Source organism: Ctenocephalides felis, unplaced genomic scaffold (genome assembly GCF_003426905.1).
Source record: "Ctenocephalides felis isolate EL2017-DRISC unplaced genomic scaffold, ASM342690v1 CF-g0.4_SCAFFOLD_01886, whole genome shotgun sequence".
In the NCBI taxonomy this organism is placed as follows: Eukaryota; Metazoa; Arthropoda; class Insecta; order Siphonaptera; family Pulicidae; genus Ctenocephalides; species Ctenocephalides felis.
This window is the reverse complement of record NW_020538040.1, coordinates 135,385,026-135,403,084: the sequence shown is the minus strand read 5'-3', so window position 1 is coordinate 135,403,084 and position 18,059 is coordinate 135,385,026. Positions and strand designations below refer to the sequence as shown.

The 18,059-nt window shown below is 31.2% G+C and overlaps 1 protein-coding gene across 1 annotated transcript in view; it reads right to left on the bottom strand.

The window, feature by feature from the left end:
• Positions 1-14,216, bottom strand: part of LOC113375949 (cadherin-99C-like) — a 204,826-nt gene extending 190,610 nt beyond the window's left edge. Inside the window, exons 1-2 of the mRNA XM_026615885.1 lie at positions 14,045-14,216; positions 13,209-13,387 (exon numbers count right to left, since the gene is read on the bottom strand). Coding sequence (XP_026471670.1) covers positions 13,209-13,387; positions 14,045-14,216 — 351 coding nt within the window. The remainder of the gene's footprint in view (positions 1-13,208; positions 13,388-14,044) is intronic.
• Between the last annotated feature and the right edge of the window lie 3,843 nt (positions 14,217-18,059).

Here is an 18,059-nt window from a genome sequence, read left to right as displayed (position 1 = left end):
TCTTTGACATCGTGCAAATTAGAAACTACAATACTGTTCAATATACAAGTTTCTAGGCATGTTTAATATAACGCCTGTGGTTTAACGGGAGGGTAAATATCATATATTTACTTTATTTTATCAACACTTCTGCACATAATATTTTTTTGCAAATGCAACAATGTTGCTTATAAATATTGATATTCACGATCAAAATTATAGGACGGTAATTTTAATCCTCTTCAAATATTTGATTTCTCTATTAAAACCCAATATTACATGAAACATTATATTCTTCAAAACTTTGCTTTGAAAGGTGTTCTTGAAATAGTTCATTTATATAAATTAGAAATAGACCGGTCAATAGGTACAGAAATAAGTATTACTCCAAAATCATTATAATATTATATTGAACATATTCTGATCAAATTGATCAAATTCAAGATTTATACAGTTGGATCATAAAATTTCATATAGTCATAAAAGAAAAGTATTGACCTTTTCTCTGAACATACTAAAATTGAAGTGCATTAGTTTCAAATCAACCATTTGATCAAAACTTTTATCATTTATATAATTTAATAAACTCAATTTTTCATTTATTATATTTTTAGAATTTTCATCTTCACAAAATATATCAAAGATTATATAATTATAATTATAAGATTATAAAATTATAATTTCAAGGAACCTGAAAAAAATGTTTTATTAGCTCTATCAATCTACTTGTAGACATATGTCTCCCTATTATTTTTAATAAAATAGTCCTAAAAGTTTAAATTTAGTTTAAGTTTATTATCACAATAGGGTTCGGAAATTGTTAGAAGCCGGTTTCAAAAGCTGGTATTCGAAAACCAATTTTTTAATATAAATACCGGTTTTTAATGTATTTATAACCCTTATGTTTTTTTTTTAAATTTACGAATGTAGCCACATGTACCAGATTGATGAAAACTATATTGCTAACCGATAGCTGTCCTTTGTTTCACTATTTTAAGAATATTTATACCTTATATTTAAATAGTAGTGGAATGGCATGGTGTAAGCTTACACTGTAAGTGAATTGCTGGAACTTCCCTATCAAAAACTATTAAAAAAAATCATTATAATTTGTTATTGACTTCATTAGTTATCTTTACGTTCTACTAATTTCATGAAAAAATTACTATCAATAAAATAGAATGTAAACAATTTCAGTCCAAAATTGGTTTAAATCATTCAAATTTTTTTGATAAATTTATTCAAAGAAATACTTCTTTCATAAAAACTCGAAACCGGTTGAAACCGGGATCTAAAAAAATACGATTGAAAAACCGGTTTTCTAAAATGTCGGTTTTTGTATAAACTCTACTGGTCCAAAATTAAAAATTTTCGTATAAAGAAATACTTTTTTTAGGTCTAGAAGTACATTTTGTTAAATCATTACCTCTACATATTCAAATTTTAAGTGATTGGTCCATAATAGCAACACTAAATTTTTAAAAGTATACATTTTCTATGGTATTTCTGAATATGTTAATTTTCATTTTAAACAATATTTAGCTATCTATAAGTAAGTTAATACAGTTTATCGTTCGGCAGTTTCTATTGCTCTTTATACACCTTGTAGAAATAGGCGTCAATTTACAGTATTCGGCTGTTTCTGCCTTGACTCATCACTATCACCACTAAAAATCTAGTCACCACTTCTCCCAACATTACGAATCGAATGTTTTTTGGATCATTCGAATTGGATTTCTATTTTTGCACTTATTTTGCTCTGTATCTCCAAGACTGCTGTATTGCCTTTGCCAAAAACTAATTACATCTCCCCGTCAATAAGAATCGAATGTTTTTTGAACTAATCAAATCGGTTGATCCGTGCGCCCGAAAAGGTGGACAAAAAATTGTATCCATACATACATACACACACACACAACATCCATTTTTTATAAGGTATGCCAAAATGTTCAGAAACCTTCAAAACGTGAAGATATTCAAAAAAATTCAATTTAGATTTTTAGACGATTACAATAACTTACCCATCGGGAAGTTAATAAAACTCTGGCAATACTAAATTTCAGAATAGTATTTCAATATTGACAACAAACAGGGATTTTTCTGTCATTTATTCGTTGCCGATTTGTTCCGTACCTGGGGGCTCCCCATGGGCGGCGCATCGGTACGATCGAATGGGAAGGACCGACTGCACGCTTACCGTTAAAGATAAGTTCGTGATATTCGTTTGCATATGTAAACTTGATCTGTTATAATAGTTTTATAGAAGCGATACTTCGTTGGAGGTTTCGAGTAAAACACTATGCATGCTCTGTCTTGGGTTTTCAGGCAAAAATCGAGGAAAACGCAAAGACTCGTAGCCAGATGGCTGATGGGCATATCAGTATTTTGCTACCACTTAGGCTTTTTTGAGAAGATTTTGACGCGAATATCTTAGAAGGCGCCTAAAAAAACTATATAAATAGAAATCACTTTTTTATTAGTGCAGATGTTGGAAAGAAAAAACGATGTAACTAAGGGTGTGAGGGTGTTTCGAGTAAAACACAGTACATCCTTTGTCTAGGGTTTTCTGGCAAATATCGAGGAAAACACAAGACAGCTGAGAGTCATATCAGTATTTTGCTACCACTTTATTGAGAAATTGTTAACGTGAAAATCTTAGGTACTGCCTAGAAAAGATTGGCACATTTGTGTCTCACTATTGTATTAGTGCAGACATTGGAGAGAAAAAAGTTTTTTTTACTGTGGCAAAACTACTATTACTATTTTCAAAATGAACTCAAAACGCTCTATGTAATGCCCTAATATGTTAGTTTTTTTTAAATTAGGAATTTTTCTGTGTTGCACATAAATAAAAAGTTCCATCAACTTTTAAACTATAAATTTTAAAATTTTGTAGCAATGGATACATATGATGCGTATCTCATGTTGATAAAATTTCAGAATATCATTAAACAGCTCAATTAGAAAATAAAGTAATTGATGTCACATTGAATATTTCAAATAATTAAAATATTGAGTGGCTAGCTTATATGTTCAATCAAAACCGGACATATAAAAACAAAATAAATTAAAAACAAAATAACACATTTATTTCCTTCATACCAATGCAGAATTATTATTTTAACTAGTTGTGGGTGGCATTTTACCTTCAGATAAGTAAGTTGCATGAATTTCCCGATACGTACAAATAGAGGGCAATGAATAAGAATTAAAATTTAGCTAATTAGATAAATTTTCTATTTACTATTTATTAGAAAAACTTTTATTATTAGTGGTGTATGGCATCGTGCGTTAAGGCAAATAGCTGGAACTTCCTGTACTGTAACGAAATGTTCGAGAAATCTTAAATGTTTTAAAATAGATTATTATAAATACAGTAACATTTTCTAATAATTTATAAGAATTATATAAACTGAATTACAAATTTAAAATTATTTATTTAAAGTATATAAGTGAGTTTTAGAACTTTAGCCAGAATTAAAAATAAAATCTGAATTGTTTTTAATATACAAAAAAAAAGTTTTTTGGAAAGAAAAAAATGAAATATTTTTTTTTTTTGAAAAAAAAAATTGAAATCAAAATAGTTTTTTGTTGTCTTAAACAATTATTTTGCCATCACAAGCAGAATGATTTTTGAATCATTCAAATCGGGTACTACAGTTCTCTACAACGGTTTCTATTTTATGCACTCTTTGCTCCGTATCACCTAAATGGCTGAACCTGCCTTTGCCAAAAACTAATCAGCACATCCCCCTATTAATAGAAATTAATTGCTTTTTGAATTTTTCAAATCGGTTCATCCATATGTCCGAAACCGCTGACGAAAACTTGTCTCTACACATACACACACACATCTACTTTTTTCTGAGGTATGCCCAAATATTCAGAAACGTGAAAACTTGCAAAAATTTTTATTTTCGATTTTCGGCCCATTAATATAACTTACCCTACGGGAAGTTAAGTTTCGGCTTTCACTAAAATCTATTTAAACTGATATTCTATTATTATTTCAAATTCAGTAACAGATTTTATGATATCTGTAATCGTACAAAAATAGATCAAATTAATTTACTTACCACATTTAATTCTAAAAATGTATTTCATTTAAGTGTGGGATCAAGAAGAATAATGTTAAACACGTCATTTGTCACATACGTAATCATCAATTTATATTTAAAGAATATTTGCATACTTTAAATACAAAAAACATATAAACAGAATGAGATACAAACTGGTCACTTCACATAATAACTTTATATGAAAACTCTTAATACAATATTTACATTCAGGCTGATGATTAGCACATTGTGCTTCACAAATTGTTTGCCAAAATTCTAGAACGCTATTAATATTATATTGACTTAGGCGAATTCTCTTATGATAATAAACATATCTATTTAGCATCTATCTAATATGTTCATATTGCCTTCATTTTGCCAATGTTTATATTATTACTTTGCACTAGAAATTGATTGTATATTAATTTGATTCTTATGATAAGAACAAATATTGAGTATAATGATGTGATTCAAAAATTATATATTTTAGTAATTTTCATAGTTAATGGGCATTAAATAGTAGATAAAAGTGTTCTTTCATGAAGCAAATAGATAAGACAATAGACAACTATGCTGCATTCGAAATACAGTAATATCCCGCTTACGTTCCATCAAAGTAGAGCGTAATACGAAACAGCGCTAAACGAGGCTATCTTTATATGGAAGTATTGGGGTTAGTCGAAGATGGCTAAATGGTCGGGTATTGAATTTAAAAGCATGTTTTTTTAATAAAAATAAAACTTAACATTTATTCTTAATGCCCAAATTAATACCATATCATTATTTCTTGCAAAAGTAAACAAAATTTTTGATTTTAGTAATTTTCAGAGTTAATCATTGTTAAAGTCATCTGGACGATTTATCACAAGTTATATAAGGATACTTTTGCGATGAATAAACGCAATACGGAAGTCTCGAGCTTTCCTGTATTTATCACCAGTTTGTTTTTCTGTAGCAACAAAATTCTTAGACAACTATGCTACATTTGTAATATGTACTCGTACGTTGCCGCAACTGGAAGAAATAACTTTAAGTACGGAACTTGACAGTGCAATAATATATGGACCATTATAAAAAATCGATCATCTAAATAAAAAACGCTGAATTCCATGCATCCATATCAAGTTAATATGAGATGGTATTGTGGAAGCCCCGAGGTTCTAATAAGGATTGTGAAGTATTGTGAATAGTTTAAAGATGTGCCCTAAAAAAATTATATATTTAAGTAATGTTCAGAGGTAATCTTTGACGATGATTTGTCTTCTAACTTAAAATGACTATCACTGAGCAGGATTTTAAAATATCATTTTTATCATCACCAAATTAAATAAATACCTTTCTAGACAGTTTGTAATTGTATGAAATAAATAAATAAAACATAGTTAAAGCTATCTGAACCATTTGTCACAAGTTATGTATGGGTACTTTTGCTATGAATAAATGCAATACGGAAGACTCTATTTATCAGCAGTTTGTTTTTCTGTTGAAACAAAATTCTTAGACAACTATGCTACATTTTGTTATATGTACTTCATATGTACTTGCACTTCTACGTTGCCGCAATTGGAAGAAATATCCTTAAGTACGGAACTTGACAGTGCAATAATATATGGACCATTATAAAAAATTCGATCATCCAAATAAAAAACGTTGAATTCCATGCATCCATATCAAGTTAATATGAGATGGTATCGTGGAAGCCCCGAGGTTCTAATAAGAATTACCGCTGAGGGTACTGCACTTGTTAATGCAGCTGTGGCACAAACACTATTGCGAATCGGGTACTTAGAGCTCATCCAGTATTATGTCCGGTCACGGTTGTTATTCTCATTGTCAGCTCTCGCCTGGAAATCTTTTTGCAGTATATTATGAATAGCAGTTAAAACTATAATAGAAAGCTATATGCGATGTCGTAAATAAATCAAAATGATACTTCTATCGGCTTCGTACGCTCATAAAAGATTGTTACGTCGCCTAGGCCAGGTGGACGGCGAACACGTTTGATCCTTTGTGCCTTGTAGAGAAACTCTAATGCATATAATGTGTCACAAAATAGCACTTACAATACGATTTTCAAAAATAATTCAGTGCAAATAGTAGCTCAAGTAGTAAGAACTTTGACATTGCAATTATAAATTTTTTGGTTCAATTTCCGCATCGGATGAGAACAAATATTAAAATTATGAATTTTTACATGAAATTATAGATCTAATGATTTGAAGTAAAAAAACATCACTATTAGAAACATCTGGGCTTAGACAATTGGACCTGAATCATAAGTTCCGGGTTTTAGCCCCTTCGCACAGACTGTTGTCAAGGGTGCGTTCATTAATCACGTGAGGTTTTTAGGGGCAGGGGGGGTTAGACAAAAAATTACAAAATATCACGTGAGGAGGGAGGGGTATAGTAAGATATCATGTGTATTTATTTTTTAACTATTTTTTTTTAAAACAGTTCAAACATTTTCAAAAAAAAAAAAAAAAATTTACAGTTGTTTCATGTACCTAAAAATACACGTGATGTTTGGTGGGGGAGGGGGGGGTAATTTTGAATATCACCATGTATCACCAAGGAGGAGGGGAGTCCAAAAATTATTAAAAACTCGCTCACGTGATTAATGGACGCCCCCCAAGCAGCAGTGGCATCGGTTTTAACTTGAAAATGTAGATAGCAATATGTTTCCAAGTTTTAATAGCCCTCACCCGGCATTGCAGCACTAAGTCATTAATTTTACAGAGCTTGTAATAATAACACTGCGCGACAAAAATGGTACTTTTAATTTTTTCTTCGATTTTCCTTTTCTCTAAATCTACTTTTAACTGCAAGCTGATTTTAAATATACCTTTCGTTTTTTCATAACAGCTCCAGTTTTTTAATTTAAGGGGACTACCCCAATTAGTCATTTTGGCTATGATTATTGCAGTTTAACGAATAAATAAGTTTTATCGGCTGTGTGCAAAATTCAGATAGTTTTTGTTGCATCTGTGGTTAATAAGTTTAACTTCCAAACTGAGTTACGCAATAAATATAAAACAAGAGGTTTTTCATACTATGTGGAAAAATTGCGTAGTGTGTTTACATTATTATTCAAAAGAAAAAAGAAAGGATATAATTTTAATGCCCTCGTCATTTAGCAAAAAACTCAAAATCACCACGACAATTGTTTCTTCTGTGTGGTAAATACCAATGAAATAAATTCAGGCAATAGAAACGAATGGTCTACTTATGACCAGCTACACAACCCCTATCCATACTAATGACGAATAACTTAGAATATCAATATCTTCCGCCTACCAAGTAAGGAATGCAGATACCAACTTCAAAAAAGAAGACAGGAAGAATTAAAAACTGATATATTCAATGTAATTGACTTGAATTCATCACCCGCACTCTTATTCAGAACGGTTTTTGGAAAATTTTGGAGATATTAGCGAAGAGCAGGGCGAGAGTATCCACCAAGACATCAGGACTTTGGAAGAGCGATATCAAGGAAGGTTGGACACCCACATGATGGCTAACAATTGTTGGAGCTCATGGCGAAACCAGTTAGTCCATGCTCGAAAATCACATTTTGAAGGCATAAAATGAAGTTGGTTGAATTTTTTGTTGTAATTTGAGGTAAAACTAGCGTATTGGCATATCTCGAAAACTAAAACGGTTAGCAAATTTTTTACTGCATTCAGAATCAGCGTCCTCAAATTACTTGAAAACCATCATAACATTCCAGAAAAAAAATAGTCTCGCGCAGTGTAATCAAATTTATCACATAGAGATGGAAGAACTGTATGGGTTGTCATCTAAGATGAAGCTACCTAGTTAGTAATTAATTTATCACAACATTGAAACCTTAAGTTCAAATAAATAATTACAAAAATAAAAACAATTTAACCACAAGAAAAACGGATACCACGGGTTGTCTTTTTATAATGCCAGGATGTAAAGAATTACATCAATCATACAACACACAATATTAAAAGTTCCGATTGCTGTTCATAAAATTTAAAAAAATAGTGCAAATTGTTATACCTGATTGAATTTGTTGTTTAATCTGCTCAAATATAGTATCGGGGTCATTCTTGAGTAATAACTGCATTATTTGCATTATTTTAAAAACTATGGCGTATTGACTAAGACAAATAAATCAATAATTAAATATGATTAATATTGACATACTATTAAAGCATTTGTAAAAGCAACTTTCAAACAAACAAACCAACCGTCTTTCACCAGGGGCTTACAACAATATGTCTTTGTCTTCAGTGGGATGGCAAGCAAAAAATGCATAAAATACAAGCAAATAATTAAAATTTTCTAATTTTATGTTATCTCGACGTTTCAAGTCATCTCATCGAATGAGACCAAATTCGGAATAAGTATGTGTGTGTATGTAAGCGATTTTTTTATCTTTCGTCAACGATTTCTCAAAAACGGCTGGGCCAATTTCAAAAACTATTCGATGTAACTCGATAAGAAATAGCGTATGTCAGTTTTGTGAGACGATCGGCCAAGCCGTTTCTTTCTAATTATCAGAAACCTGTAATATTTTTCATCCACGTTTCAACTCACAATCTTGAACCGATTTTAAAATTTAATAACTCTTCGAAAGTTACTGATTTGGAATTACAATAATTTTAAGTAAACATTGATCAGGCCGTTTCATCATAATTGAACGGTGAAAGTTATTTTTTACGATTTTTATAAAACTTTGTATAACGATAAATTTTATAGTTATCAGTCTAAAATAACATACCTAAATATTATAAACCTACGATAAGCGTAACGAATTAAACAAATTCACAAATGTGTGGAATTACACCCCACGCTTAAGCGATTCCAATCAGAATCTATGCTTTTCGTGCATATGTAAGTTCCATATTTGGTAGCTAGCTACTGATTACATATGATTACATATAAATAAAATGGCTCACATATAAATAAAATACATCTTTTGAACAGGAAGTGTATGAAATGAGATGTGTTGAACAAATGATTTTGTTTATATAATTACAGATATTATGAGTATATTTAGAAGACATCAGCTGGAAATCGCTTTGATTTTTTTTTTAGTGAAAACGAAAATTTTATTTCCAAAATAAAATAAAGTAATCAATTTTTATTAAGTTTATTATGTATACGTATCGGGAAGTTAATGCAACTTAAGTCAATTGCCTAATGTTGATTTTTTTGTAAAATATAAACTTGTAAATAGAGGCTGCGAAACTTTTAGTGCACAACTTTGCCTTGTGTTTCACACTATTTATTTGCAGTGCTTTGTCTCCTTGTTTCAATTCCAGTCATTCATTGCAATAACAGTTTTAAATTTAATGACGACGTCTAATCAAGTTTTTCAATATTTTTTAAACTTTTCAATCGGCAGAAGTTTCAGGAAATACATCCTATGTAACCGGTTGTCATAAAAATAAGAAAAATCTTGTGATATCCAAGTATTTTTATTTTCTTCTTCTTATTGACGTTCACCATTATTATGATTTCTTATATTTGTAAATTGTAGGAAAATTTCACATGGAATATTCTAGAACAATTACTTAGAAATTCAGCAAAAACTTCAATCGCATTATATTTACAAATGTGTATTCTTAGATTTGAAAGCTCAGCATATATTTATATATAATGAGATGAAATTTATTTTCTTTTCTGTGCTAATCAATCACGCATAGAGTACCATGTCGATAAAATTTCTTTACTTACTTGTTTCAAAAAAAAAAACTGGAAAGTTATCGAAGTGAACTTATTTTACAAACATTTTATATTCTGCTGTTTTTATTCAGGATTAGAGTGCATATTATTTTTCTTGCTGGCTAAGAAAGTAAAAATATATAAGCGTTATGCCAAAATTAGATTTCAACTTTTACGAGCTCACCAAATACTCGGTTAACTAGCTGTAAGTGGAATTCTGTCTTAAGGCAATTAAGGCATCGTGCCTAAAGGCAAATTGCTGGAACTTCCCGTACCAAAAATTATTATTTTTTTAAAAACGATTAACATTTTTGAAAAAAATTTACTTTGAAAAAATTAGATTTTTGAGAAACTATAAATTGGTCAAAAAATTACTTTTTTTTTGAAAAAAAAAAATTTTTTTTATATTTTTTTTTTTTTATTAATTTTTTTTTTGAAAAAAAATTTTTTTTCTTTATTTTGAAATATTGTGGAAGATCTGAACTTTTTTTTCAAAGCAATCGTACTGCTTTAACTACATAGGGACAAAATATAAAGCGCGTAAGCGCCGCGTCGTCTAACGCATAAGCATTGGTACGGAACCCATAGGAAAATATATACTGATTGTTAAAATCTCTATAAAATATCTGATAATTTGATGTGCATATGTCTAATGATCATTTTTGACCGCCAAATGGCTCATTTTTTTACTTTTTCCTCCATATCTCCGAAACCGCTAGACCTACAATCATGAAAATTCTATCGATTCTTCATCTTGTCAATACAAGTGAAATGTTTTTTGAATCATTCAAATCGAACGCTCCGTTCTCTTAAAAACTGAGTTACCGTTTTCGGCACTTTTTGCCCCGTATCTTCGGAACGGCTAGACCTGCCTTCGCCAAAAACTAATCAGCACGTCTTCTTATCAATACGAATCGAATGTTTTTTGAATTATTCAAATCGGTTGATCCGTGTTCCCGAAATCGTCGACGAAAATTTGTATCCGCACATACATACACACACGTACATACATACATACATACATACATACATACATACATACATACATACATACACACACACACACACACACACACACATACATCCATTTTTTCTAAGGTATGCCAAAATATTCAGAAACCTCTGAAACGTAAAGATATATAAAAATTTTCATTTTTGATTTTTTTGCGATTACTATAACTTACCCTACGAGAAGTTAATTACCCTACGAGAAGTTAAAAAGTCAGGCTGTAATAATTTGGATACTAATTAATTCAAATTGAGATAAATATGAGATAGGTGACTTTGTTTAAAAAAAGTTTATTTTGTAGTTTTTAGTTGTTGATTAACTGTGGTGACATTAATTTATTCATAATATTAAATTTTAAATTTAACGGTTTTTTATGGCGTTCAAAATTTATGACAATAGGATTAATTGCTATAATGCTTTCAGTAGAAAACAGACTTGTAACAAAACGATATTATTATGAAATCCTTAGTAAATGAGGTGGACACACGCTTAATTAACTTCCCGTAGGGTAAGTTATAGTAATCGCAAAAAAATCGAAAATGAAAATTTTTGCATTTCTCGACGTTTCAAAACCTTCTGAACATTTTGGCATACCTTAGAAAAAATGGATGTATGTGTGTGTGTGTGTGTGTGTGTGTGTGTGTATGTATGTATGTATGTATGTATGTATGTGTGTGTATGTATGTGCGGATACAAATTTTCGTCGACGATTTCGGGAACACGGATCAACCGATTTGAATAATTCAAAAAACATTCGATTCGTATTGATAAGGAGACGTGCTGATTAGTTTTTGGCAAAGGCAGGTCTAGCTGTTCCGAAGATACGGGGCAAAAAGTGCCAAGAACGGTACCTCCGTTTTTAAGAGAACGGAGCGTCCGATTTGAATAATTCAAAAAACATTTTACTTGTATTGACAAGATGTAGAATTGATCAAATTTTCATGGAGGCAGGTCTAGCGGTTTCGGAGATCTAATGAAAAAAGTAAAAAAAAAATGCCATTCGGCGGTTAAAAATGATCATTAGACATATGCACATCAAATTATCAGATATTTTAGAGAGATTTTAACAATAAGTATTTTTTTTTACATTTCTATGGGTTCCGTACCAATGCTTATGCGTTAGACGGCGGCGCGGCACATGCGCGCTTTGACATTTCGTCTCTATGCAGTTCAAGCAGTGCGATTGCTTTGAAAAAAAGTTCAGAATTTCCAAAATATGTCAAAATGAAGAAAACATTTTTTTCAAAAAAATTTTTCGTATTCAAAAAAAAATTTTTTTTTTCATATAATTTTTTTTTTCAAAAAAAAAGTAATTTTTTGTCAAATTTGTAGTTTCTCCAATCTATTTTTTTTTTAATTAAATTTTTTTCAAAAATGTTAATCGTTTTTAAAAAAATAATAATTTTTGGTACGGGAAGTTCCAGCAATTTGCCTTAAGGCACGATGCCCTAATTGCCTTAAGACAGAATTCCACTTACAGCTAGTTTTTTTTTCAAATCGAACATCAACAAAATAAATCACGTAATGGAAATATTTCTATTTTTAACTTCTCGTAGAGCAAGTTATAGTAATGGCAAAAAAATCGAAAATGAAAATTTTTATATATCTTTACGTTTCAAAGGTTTCTGAACATTTTGGCTTACCTTAGAAAAAATGAATGTATGTGTGTGTATGTGTGTGTATGTATGTATGTATGTATGTGCGTGTGTGTATGTATGTTCGGATACAAACTTTCGTCGATTTCGGAAACACGGATCAACCGATTTAAATAATTCAAAAAACATTCGATTCGTATTGATAAGGAGACGTGCTGTTTAGTTTTTGTCGAAGGCAGGTCTAGCCGTTCCGAAGATACGGGGCAAAAAGTGCCGAAAACGGTAACTCAGTTTTTAAGAGAACGGAGCGTCCGATTTGAATAATCCAAAAAACATTTTGAAAAGATGAAAAATTGATCAAATTTTCATCAAGGCAGGTCTAGCGGTTTCGGAGATCTAATGAAAAAAGTAAAAAAAAATGCCATCTGCGGTTAAGAATGATCATTAGACATATGCACATCAAATTATCAGATATTTCATAGAGATTTTAACAATAAGTATATTTTTTTTTACATTTCTACGGGTTCCGTACCAATGCTTATGCGTTAGACATGCGCTTTGACATTTCGTCTCTATGCAGTTCAAGCAATACGATTGCTTTGAAAAAAGTTCGGAATTTCCAAAATATGTCAAAATGAAGAAAACATTTTTCTTCAAAAAAATTTTTTTTTCAAAAAAAGTAATTTTTTGTCAAATTTATAGTTTGTCAAGAATCTAATTTTTTCGAAGTAAATTTTTTTCAAAAATGTTAATCGTTTTTAAAAAAATAATAATTTTTGGTACGTAAAGTTCCAGCAATTTGCCTTAAGGCACGATGCCCTAATTGCCTTAAGACAGAATTCCACTTACAGCTAGTTTTTATTTCATTACCTGAAACACGATGTGTGATAAGTTCTCCGCATCTCTATCCAATGGTTGTAGCAGCTGAAGTCGTTTTCCATTTAATATAAAAAGTACTTTTCCTTTCGGAAATACTAGATCCAGTGAAATTTCCGTGAAAGGGTCTCCGACTATGGGCAATTCAGGAGGATTTGTCCTCTGGTCAACATCTGCAAAAAAACAATAAAATGTGATTCAGTTACAAAGCATTGCTATATATGATTATTATAGCTCCATTTATAATTCAACTTGATTAAAATCGTATAAATATCAAACTTGCAGTTTCAGGTGAATTATTTAACTTCTTTGTTTAAGATTTAATTTTTACGTAAAGACTATGATACAAAGCTATAATACCATATTAACTAAGCATTTATCTAATAATCCAACATTTAACCCCTTGGTATGTGTAACTTTATTTCTAGATCTTAGAGTTACTTTTAAAGCCTTTGTTTCTATCTTATTAGTACATGTTCAATATTTCCACTAACCATTAAAGAATTGATCCCTTATAATACTAAAGCATTCAATCACTAATTTAGGCAATGATAAAAATGTCCATAATAATAATAAATGGTAGTCTGCGCAAAGGCAGGTCCATGGTGCGAGAGCCACCACAATAAATGATTTCCTTGCCCTTTGTCTATCATTCCCATTATCACTATTCCTCCCCCCTCTTTTCCATGAATTTTCCTTTCCAAACTTCTGCTTCCATGCTTCTTGATCCTGCGCTTCGGCTTTCAGTTCCCTGTATTTTCTCTTCTCGCGTAAGTCGTCAATCATTTGCATTCTTCTTCTTCCTATTCCTTTCAGTCCTCCTATTTTACCCTCGACGACGTCGTGCAGGAGGCACTCTTTCTGCATAAGGAATCCGATCCAGTTTCCTTTTCTTTTTAGGATTGTACTCAGTAGAGTCCTTTCTTCGCCCACGCTTCTCAAGACTTCATTTGTTATTTTGTGTGTCCACTTTATCTTTTCCATCCGCCTCAAGCACCACATTTCGAAAACTTTTCATGTTGTTCTTGTCGCCCTTTCTTATGTAGAGTCCATGTCTCTGATCCGCACAGAGCTATGCTTTATTTGTCTCTTCCGCAAGCCAAGATAAAAATGTATATGTGTGATATAATGTTTATATTGAAAATCATAAAAACCATCAATTTCAATTTCTATGCATTTATTCTTAATCGTAAAATGCCATAATATGCAGTTGAAGAAATTTTATGAAGCGTGATCATCAGAACAGAACATGATAATATTTAAATCATAAAATAAAAACCATTACATGTATATAAAAATTCATTGATATAATAATAATGATGATGATGCATTGCATAGTACCCTTTATCTTGATACGTGCAACAATTTCTCGAACTATATGAAATGAACTTATTACTAGTTCATAGCTGAATTAGTAACTGTACCAGCATTGATTTTATATTATATCAATTATCGATAATTACATCCTTCCATGTTGAAATAAATTTCGAAATTATATTACAAACATCTTGCATTAGCCAACACCAGTTTTGTACCAGAAAGTCTAGTCAACTCAACAATAGACCAGACTCATTGAGTGAGATAAATCAAATTATCTGGAATTGTCAATGCCATAAATAAATCGTTATAAGACAAGATGTATTGATATAAGACGTTTTGGATTTGACACGAACTTTTGAAATTAATTTTACTTGAAAGCTGAGATAATATATGCACTGCAGTCATAGACCTTATACTACATGGACTGCTAGTCGAGCGCGAAATAAATGCTCGAACATTGAAAGGCATGTGACGTCACATGTTCGAGCGAACATTGCCGACGACAATCGTAGACTCTCCCGATTGATTAAATGTCATATGTCATATGTTCTTTTTCAATTATATAATGACAATTGTGATGGCAGATAATTTTGTAAAAAATGATATTGATAATATTTCCCCTGTGAAATAAATGTACATAAAATCGAATTCACCTGTTAATATCGGTTTATATATTATAAGGCCTATGTTAGGCACGAAACATATGACATATGACATGTGACGTTTGATCAATCGGGAGAGTCCGCGATTGTCGGCAACGTTCGCTCAGTAAGTGACGTCAAAGTCCCTTTTATGTTTGAGCAATATATACAACGTGAAACATATGAGGACTAGCAGTCCATGTAGTGTAATGTCTCTGTTTGCAGTACACACGATTTTCTGTCATTTTGTTCATTTTCTTCTTTTTTATGGAATTCCGACTATTTCGTATAATTTAATTTTTTATTTTTTTAACATGTGTTTTTACATGATTATACAGTCATAAAATTATACGCTGGAGGCTCTAACATAAGAAAAGAAAGAAAAAATGTTCTAATATACAATTTACTCTTGAGCCCAAGTATTTATATCAATGGCAATTAACAAATGGCATTTTTTCTGAAGTCCTCTCAAATTTAAATGCAATTAATTTTCGCAAATGATTGATAATATTTTCCTTCATGACGTCCACTACGATTGGAATATTGAGGTCGCCGTGCATGATTTTATCATTAACAAACCAAGGTGCGTCAGCAATCATTCTTAATGATTTTGATTTCATGCGAAGGATAAGGCATGTGGATTTCAAATTTTAATTCTAATATATGAACCCACTATTTTTGTATTGATCAAAACCAAAAGATCTATAATCTGTTTGATAATGCTTTTCCTAAACCATGTGGCCTTTTAGAGGGTAATCTAATGTAGTCCTATATATTTCATATACTTTTTAGAAGGCAACCCAGAGCTGTTCCAGTTGTGTTTAATTCGTATTATATACTTCTTTCAGCAATACAAGAAAAGGTAATTTTCACTTGTAAATATATTATCAGTTATATTTTTTGGCTGAAAATTACATATTTGATCCTGTGATCAGAACAAATCCGTAATGAAATTAACAAAATAAATCTAACAAGCCTATTTTTAGTTGGCCTTGTTATCTTACTGCACGTTCAATAAAATATAAATACAGTGGTACCTCGACTTGAGAGTTACCTGATATGTGCGTTCTTTAAAATACGAGGTGCCAAAGGAGCGATTTGTTGCTTCGACATACCAGCATAATTCGAGATACGTGTATTGAGAGAGTAAGAGTTTTCTAGAATAATGGCGAATTGCAAACATGAAAGCTTTTGTCAGTTGTTGGAACAATGATTTTCCTACCATAGATATATGTTGACTGTTTTATGTTAATAAATTATTTTGTAGATAGTCATTTCAATTATATATTACTATATGTGTAATAACAAAATTCACACTTATTATTAAAATCTCTATAAAATATCTGGTAATTTGCCTCGTATCTTCGAAACGGCTAGATCTGCCTTTGGGGTCGTTTAAGTATTACGTAAGCAAATTTATCACAATTAATCCCCTCCCCCCCCTGCCCTCTGTCAGCAAAAGTAAGCAAAGTTCTTACCCAAAATAAGCAAAATAAGCAAATCAATAACCCCCCGGCCCCCTAGAGTGCTTACGTAATACTTGCACGGCCCCTTTACCACTAATCAGCATGTCTCCTTATCGATACGAATCGCATGTTTTTTGAATTATTCAAAACGGTTGATCGGTGTTTCCGAAATCGTCGACTACACACACACATCCATTTTTTCTAAGGTATACCAAAATTTGCAGAAACCTTTGAAACGTAAAAATATATAAAAAAATTCATTTTAGATTTTTTTGCAATCACTATAACTTACCCTCCGGGGAGATTATTAATAAAGCTTTGAGATACGAGTGATTCGACATACGAGCGTGGTTACAGAACGAATTAAACTTGTATGTCGAGGTACCACTGTATATATGAGAGAGCGAGCACAAAACAAATCAAGTGGGTATATTTAAATTATGTCGTATTATAATTTTGCGTAACTTCAATGTTATAAGACATACTGGATTTTTTTGAAAATACTTTTTATTTGTCAGATTGCGAAGGCAAAGTAAGCTATTCAAGTAGTAATATCAAACACAAATTTTATTCGAGAATAGGCCTATAAATCTTATTTACGTTGCGTTTTCGAAACTAGTGTCCGACTATTATGCTTTCGTTTTCAGCTCCAGCTCTCATTACAATTGTTTATCGGACTGTGAATGATTTGAAAATAGATGCAATATCTCTGCCGAGATATGTTTAATGTCATCGGTTCAAACTAATCTCGGAGCAATGCTGCTTCTAATCCGATTCGGTCGTAGATCTTAGCGAAAGTCAATTTTAAATTAAACTTTATGACTTGAACTGAATTAATTTATCGAACATCGCATTTTAATCGGCGAGCAATTTTGCTCTATTCTGATTTAGAACGATTTGAAACAATATTGCACATTCTCATGTTAACCGGTAGGCTATTTTACTTGCGTGGTTTATGGTATCTCTTGACATCAAGGCAATACCTTTGAAGTGGACCAGATCATTTATATAAATTTTCTCAATGTATTTGCAAATCGAGCAAACATATATAAAAAATATTTTGATCTTTTAAATAGAGTAAGGAAAATTGGGGCTATCTGTAACGGGGGTAACTAGTAACAGGCGTTTTCCGATAAATTTCGTATATTTTATTACGTTTCAAATTTATCAATCTTTGAAAATGTCTAACAATTTTTGTAATTAGTACATATTATTAACTTCCCGTAGGTTATTGTAATGGGCCGAAAATCGGAATTGAAAATTTTTACATTTCTCGACGTTTTGAAGGTTTCTGAACGTTTTGGCATACCTCAGAAAAAATGGATGTGTGTGTGTGTGTATGTATGTATGGATACAAATTTCCAGTCACGTTTTAGGGCGCACGGATCAACCGATTTGAATGGTTCAAAAAACATTCG